This window comes from Esox lucius, chromosome 25 (genome assembly GCF_011004845.1).
Source record: "Esox lucius isolate fEsoLuc1 chromosome 25, fEsoLuc1.pri, whole genome shotgun sequence".
NCBI lineage: Eukaryota > Metazoa > Chordata > Actinopteri > Esociformes > Esocidae > Esox > Esox lucius.
Window position 1 is genome coordinate 5,624,357 of NC_047593.1, and position 6,926 is coordinate 5,631,282.

At 40.1% G+C, this 6,926-nt stretch overlaps 1 protein-coding gene across 1 annotated transcript; it reads right to left on the reverse strand.

Annotated features, from left to right (window-relative positions):
- Positions 1-2,792: 2,792 nt before the first annotated feature.
- Positions 2,793-6,618, reverse strand: LOC105008142 (mucin-5AC). The gene is made up of 5 exons (XM_034291175.1): positions 6,480-6,618; positions 5,270-6,227; positions 5,109-5,173; positions 3,476-3,621; positions 2,793-3,347 (listed from the first exon to the last, which is right to left on the reverse strand). The coding sequence occupies exons 1-5, from the start codon at positions 6,518-6,520 to the stop codon at positions 3,181-3,183; spliced, it is 1,377 nt and encodes a 458-aa protein (XP_034147066.1). The 5' UTR covers positions 6,521-6,618; the 3' UTR covers positions 2,793-3,180.
- Between the last annotated feature and the right edge of the window lie 308 nt (positions 6,619-6,926).

Genomic DNA, 6,926 nt, shown 5'->3' on the forward strand with positions numbered 1-6,926 from the left:
AATTCTGTTATAGTCTCCTCATAATCTCCTCATAATCATAAACCCCTAAATACTTATGTAAATCACTGGATAAGGCTGTCTTCTGCACGACTAATACATAATATGTCATTTGCTCCTTTCATTATACCAATACTTGGGGTGAATCGCTACATAATTCCATACAGCAGGGTTTCCCAACCATCTCCTCAAGCCTCCCCATACCTTCTGGACGCCATCATTTCTGTTGTAAATAGTTTAGTGATTTGTTTTTCCGTCACAGTGACGTCTGGGGAGGCTCAGAAAAGATTTGGATACCCTGCCTACGGGTTAAACTGTGATTACCTATTTTTAGCACCTGTTTTTAAGATAGGCATTTTAAAGTTCATGCCGACAGACATCAATGGCTTTGTTTAGTTTTTTTGTACATGGTGGTAAGCATTTGAATGCACTGTATGATGGCTGAATATTCATAGGTTGGAATCTCTAGAATGTGTTTTTTTTGTTGTTTTCATTTAGGAAAATGAGCCATCCAAATACACGTAGTAATACTGTACATAAATATAACTTTTTCAGAAGTGACTTTAAACAGGGACGTCACTAGAAAATCATGGATGGAGGGGCTATGCCTCGTTGTGGGGGGTCTGGGCATACTCCTCAAAACATATTTTCATCATGTATTTTTAGACTAACAATGGGTGTAAAATCAAAATAAGATTAGTTTTGGTCAAGGTTGTCTAAAGGTATACCTGTCTCATAGTTTGTGTTAGACACTGATCTAATATGACTTAAATTCTATCTAAATAAAAAAAATGAAGTCCACTCTGTCTTCATCCATCCAACACCAACAAAGGTCACTAAAAACAGCTGTACATGTAATTTTGACAACTATAGTATATGAATATCTACTGTGGATATAAAAAGTCTACACACCCCTTAAAATGTGATGTAGAAGAATGAGACAAAGATAAGTCATGTCATAACTTTTTCCACTTTTAACAAGTATCAAGCCTTTCTGGTTACTTTCACACCCCTGGGCCAGACTACACTTGATCATTGACAATGCTGAAGAGATGAGTATTTAGTAGACACTTGAAAGTCTGCACATCGAACCTTAGTTGGCAGATCATTCCACAGTATTGATGCTCTATGAGAGAAGGCCCTGCCTCCGGCTGTTTGTTTAGAAATTCTAGGTACAATTAAAAGGCCTGCATCTTGCGATTGTAGGTTATTTGTAGGTATGAATGGCTGGATCAATCAATCAAATTTATTTATAAAGCCCTTTTTCAACAGCAGTTGTCACAAAGTGCTTTACAGAGACACCCGGCCTTAAACCCCAAGGAGCAAACAACAGTAGTGTTGAATTTCAGTGGCTAGGAAAAACTCCCTAAGAAGGTCGAATTTTAGGAAGAACCCTAGAGAGGACCCAGGCTCAGAGGGGTGACCAGTCCTCTTCTGGCTGTGCCGGGTGAGATATTAAGAGTCCAATTGGAATAATAAATACATTTCAACGGGGCCCCCAAACCAGGTAATCCGCAGGTGTGGACCAGGACCTCCTCCTAAAGTTTAAAACTGGAGGAGACTGAGAAAAGTTAGTAGTACATCCCTTATATCCCCCAGCACAATAATATAGCAGCGTAACACCTTGGAACTGAGACGGATCATTTCAGTGAGGTAAGTAGGAGCAAGTCCATGTATTGATTTATAGGTTTACAATAAAACCTTGAAATCAGCCCTAACCCTAACAGGCAGCCAATGTAAAGAGGCTAGTAAAGGGATAATGTGTAAAAAATAAAATGAAATTGTTGTAGTTAGGATTCTAGCAGTCATGTGCAGCACTAATTGAAGTTTATTTATTGATTAGTCAGGGTAACCAGAAGGAAGAGCATTGCAGTAATCTAATCTAGAAGTAAGAAAAGCATTGATTTGTTTTTCTGCATCAGTTTTTAATAGAAAGTTTCTGATTTTTGCAATGTTTCAAAGATGATGAGCAACTCTTGAGACATATTTTATATGTTCATCAAAGGAGAGGTCAGGGTCGAGGGTATCACCGAGTTTTCTTACAGTTTTTTTGGGATACGACCATGCAGCCATTAGCTGATCTCACTGTGAGATTTATTGGGTCGTTTATTGGGTCCAAAAACAAGCATGTTTTACTTGAGTTTAAAAGCAAGAAGTTCTCTTTCATCCACTTCCTAATATCTGAATTGACAATAGTATAAAGACTAAATATCAAATGTTGAAACTGAGAAATATTATTGTTCTTGAAAAAATATATACCTATTTTGAAATTAATGCCAGCAACACATCATTCTTGTGTTAGCTGGACAGCGTCTTCACTAAAGAGAGCATTGCAGTGTGTGTTTTTTAGCTGAAATTATTATTGACCATTTTCTTGAAAACATCCTCATGACAACATCATAATACCACTACGATTGTCAATGTATTATTTGGATGTTGGATTTCCATCAGTTATTCTATTCAGCCAGTAGCTGTTGGGCTGTAGTGGCACAAGCACTTGGAACAATGTAAACTCCACCCAAAATGGATCAGAATTTGCAGTGTGAATAGTAAGGTTTTGCATTAGATTCAGGTGAGCAGAATTCATAATTTATTGACATCCCTGCACCAATTATGATTGATATAAAAATACACTGCATATCTATGAATAATGGTTGAGTTCTCTGTTGTCATCATAAATATCGGAAATGTAGTCATACAGTGCATAGATGCCTATTCATGTTTTTATGAAGACAGACTCTTGGATTGATGATTTATTTATGGATATGTTGATCTGTATAATTAAAGACAATAGACTGTTCAATATAAAAATGTTACTTTATAAATAGGGTATTGTTAAATATTATGAAATACAGTTTATTGGTGCAACACATCATGTCTTAATCAAAGTACTAAAGAGGATACTGTAATCTGCCCAGCAGTTTTAACAGCATTAGCATTAAGTAGCATGTAAAAATAGGTTATTATAGTTTGAGCATACTCAATTTGCTTCATATAATATCACATCAGTGAACCACCGGGAATAGAAAATTGGAATCAGAAAATGGAAAAAAAACATTGTACAATTTTGATTTCTCCTCTGGAAAATTATAAATAAGGCAGGCAGTACAACTTTCTATGTCAATTTCCATTAGTCTTCACTTTAATATAAATAGTGTTGTTGCTCTGTTAATGTCTTTTAATTCACAATTCAAGAGACCATCTTGTTAGCGTAGTAAAGAGTATGGGTAGCCAAATTGCAATCCACCTGTTGATTGTCAAGGTGTTGACTCCTGAGTTACTGGCCACTGAGGCTGGACCTGCTGTAGTTGGGGCTGTAGTTGAGGCTGTGATGGTAGCAGTTGTTGTGGCTAAATGGGAGGAAAAAGTGCAACAACATTAAGATGTATTACTTTGCTCAAAACAAACTGTAGGAATAGCAATAAAGACAGCAACAGGAAAAGGTATACATTTTAGAATAACAGACACCATTACTTACATGCACTAATGGAGGTTGGATCAACATTTAAGAAGGTGTGTTCATCAGCCAGAGACAGGGCCAATCCCTGCTTTACACTTGTTACATTGGGAACCACTGTCTGGTTTACAAAAACAAGGGTCATGTTGACAATAACAGAGCCACTCCTGTAAAGAAAGGAAAATATATATTTTTTAATACATTTCTTGCTTGTCATTGGAGGTCATAAGTGTCATATTTGGAACGTTATTCCACTGTTCATGTGTCTTGGTTGGACCAATCCCCTCTTAAAATATAAAACAACTTAAAATAAACAAGTAATTTTTCATGTTTATGTAAGTTTCAACTTGAAATGACCATGTACAGTACTTCACAAAAGTGAGTACACCCCTCACATTTTAGCAAATATTTTATTATATATTTTCATGTGACAACACTGAGGATATGACACTTTGCTACCATGTAAAGTAGTGAGTGTGCAGCTTGTATAACAGTGTACATTGGCTGTCCCCTCAAAATAACTCAACACACAATCATTAATGGCTAAACTGCTTGAAACAAAAGTGAGTACACCCTTAAGTGAAAATGTCATAATTTGGCCCTAGCCATTTACCCTCCCTGGTGTCATGTGACTAGTTTGTGTTACAAGGACTTTAGGTGTGAATGTGGGGCAGGTGTGTTTTCGCTCTCACACTCCCTCATACTAGTCACTGGAAGTTCAACATGGCATCTCATGGCAAAGAACTCTCTGAGGATCTGAAAATAAGAATTGTTGCTCTGCATAAAGATGGCCTAGGCTATAAAAAGATAGAAACTGAGCTGCAGCACGGTGGCCAAAACCATACAGCGGTTTAACAGAACAGGTTCCACTCAGAACAGGCCTTGCCATGGTCAACCAAAGAAGTTGAGTGCACATTCTCAGCATCATATCCAGAGGTTGTCTTTGGGAAATAGACGTATGAGTGCTGTCAGCATTGCTGCAGAGGTTGAAGGGGTCAGGGCTTAGACCATATGCCACATACTGCATCAAATTGGTCTGTATGTCTGTCGTCCCAGAAGGAAGCCTCTTCTAAAGATGATGCACAAGAAAGCCCGCAAACAGTTTGCTGAAGACATGCAGACTAGGGACATGGATTACTGAAACCATGTCCAGTGGTCTGATGAGAACAAGATACACTTATTTGGTTCAGATGGTGTCAAGCATGTGTGGCGAAAACCCGGTGAGGAGTATAAAGACAAATGTGTCTTGTCTACAGTAAAGTGCTGGGAGTGTCATGGTCTGGGGCTGTATGAGCGCTGCCGGCACTGGGGAGCTACAGTTCATTGTGGGAACCATGAATGCCAACATGTACTGTGACATACAAAAGCAGAGCATGATCCCCTCCTTTCGGAGACTGGGCCACAGGGCAGTATTCCAACATGATAGGGGTGTACTCACTTTTGTTGCTAGTGGTTTAGACATTAATGGCTGTGTGTTGTGTTATTTTGAGGGGACAGCAAATGTACACTGTTATACAAACTGTACACTTACTACTTTACATTATAGCAAAGTGTCATTTCTTCAGTGTTGTCACAAGATATAATCATATTTACAAAACTGTGAGATATATTGTGTTTCAGACATTCATACACGTACAGAAACATATTTACTTACGTGAATTGCAGGATCCTAGACCTTAGGTAAGTTAAGGGGTATAATATTTTGTAACCACGATTAATCTGTAACGAAAAAAATCTATTAGTATTCATAATGTCACTCAATAGTTTCAGCAGTGAAATCAGAGGAACACCGTTCTTTAATGAAAAGCTGCTTACCTCCGTAGTAACATTTGCTGCCAGTTCCTGATATGCTGTGGTAGAAGAGTTGGAATAATCATCCATGAATGTACGGAGCATTCTAAATCCTAATTCCACTGATCCCTCATTTGCTGTAGGCTTTGCTGTTGAGTCTGTAGTTGCAGTTGGGGCTGCAGTAGTTGGGGTTAGTGCTGTGGTTGACGTGGCAGCTGCCGAGTTTGTTGTTGGAGGAACCGTGATTTCTGTGGTACCTGCAGTGTTTGTTGTTGCAGCAGTTCTTGATGTTGGAGCAGGTGTGGTTGATGAGACAGTTGTAGTGGTTGATGTTTGAGCTTTTGTTGTAGTTGTTGAAGCTGTAGTTGTTGTTGGAGCAGATGTGGTTGTTGTAGTGGCAGATGTGGTTGCTGTGACACCTGCCGTGTTTGTTGTTGCAGTTGTTGTTGATGTTGCAGTTGTTGTTGGTGCAGGTGTAGTTGATGAGAAAGCTGTAGTGGTTGATGTTTGAGCCGTTGTTGTAGTAGTGGCAGATGTGGTTGCTGCGGCACCTGCTGTGTTTGTTGTTGCAGTTTTTGTTGTTGTCAGAGCTGGTGTAGTTGATGAGACAGCTGTAGTGGTTGGTGTTTGAGCTGTTGTTGTAGTTGTTGCAGATGTAGTTGTTGTGGCTGTATCAGTGGTTGATGTGGGTGCAGTTGTTGTGCTGGCAGATGTAGTTGATGTGGCATGTTCTGTGGTTGTTGTGGCAGCTGCAGTTGTTGTGGGAGCAACTGTGGTTGTTGTGGCACCTGCCGTGTTTGTTGTTGCAGCTGTTGGAGCAGGTGTAGTTGATGAGACAGCTGTAGTGGTTGATGTTTGAGCTGTCATTGTAGTTGTTTCAGCTGTAGTGGCTACAGCTGTAATTGTTGCTGGAGCAGGTGTGGTTGTTGTGGCAGTTGTAGTTGTTGTTGTGGGAAGTGATGTGGTTGATGTGGTTGCTGCTGTTGGTGTTGAAGCAACTGTGGTTGTTGTGGCACCTGCCATGTTTGTTGGTGCAGTTGTGGGAGCAGGTATAGTTGATGAGACAGCTGTAGTTGTTGTTGGAGCAGGTGTGGTTGTTGTACTGGCAGATGTAGTTGTTGTGGCTGTGTCTGTGGTTGAAGTGGGTGCAGTTGTAGCTGATGTGGCATGTTCTGTGGTTGTTGTGGCAGCTGCAGTTGTTGTGGGAAGTGCTGTGGTTGACGTGGTTGCTGATGTTGATGTTGGAGCAACTGTGGTTGTTGTGGCACCTGCCATGTTTGTTGTTGCAGTTGTGGGAGACGGTGTAGTTGATGAGACAGCTGTAGTGGTTGATGTTTGAGCAGTTGTTGTAGTTGTTGTACCTGTAGTGGCTACAGCTGTAGTTGTTGTTGGAGCAGGTGTGGTTGTTGTAGTGGCAGATGTAGTTGTTGTGGCTGTATCTGTAGTTGCTGCTGTTGCTGTTGGAGCAACTGTGGTTGTTGTGGCACCTGCTGTGTTTGTTGTTGCAGTTGTTGTTGATGTTGGAGCAGGTGTAGTTGATGAGACATCAGTAGTGGTTGATGTTTGAGCTGTTGTTGTAGTAGTTGCAGCTGTGGTTGTTGTAGTGGCAGATGTAGTTGTTGTGGCTGTATCTGTAGTTGACATGGGTGCAGTTGTTGTTGATGTGGCAGGTTCTGTGGTT

Coding starts and splice junctions, on each gene's coding strand:
- LOC105008142 (XM_034291175.1), bottom strand. CDS start 6,520: ATGGCAGGTGCCACAACAACCACAGTTGCTCCAACATCAAC. Junction 5,174..5,269: donor CAGCAAATGTTACTACGGAG/GTAAGCAGCTTT, acceptor TTTTCGTTACAG/ATTAATCGTGGTTACAAAAT. Junction 3,622..5,108: donor TCTAGGATCCTGCAATTCAC/GTAAGTAAATAT, acceptor CTTTCTTTACAG/GAGTGGCTCTGTTATTGTCA.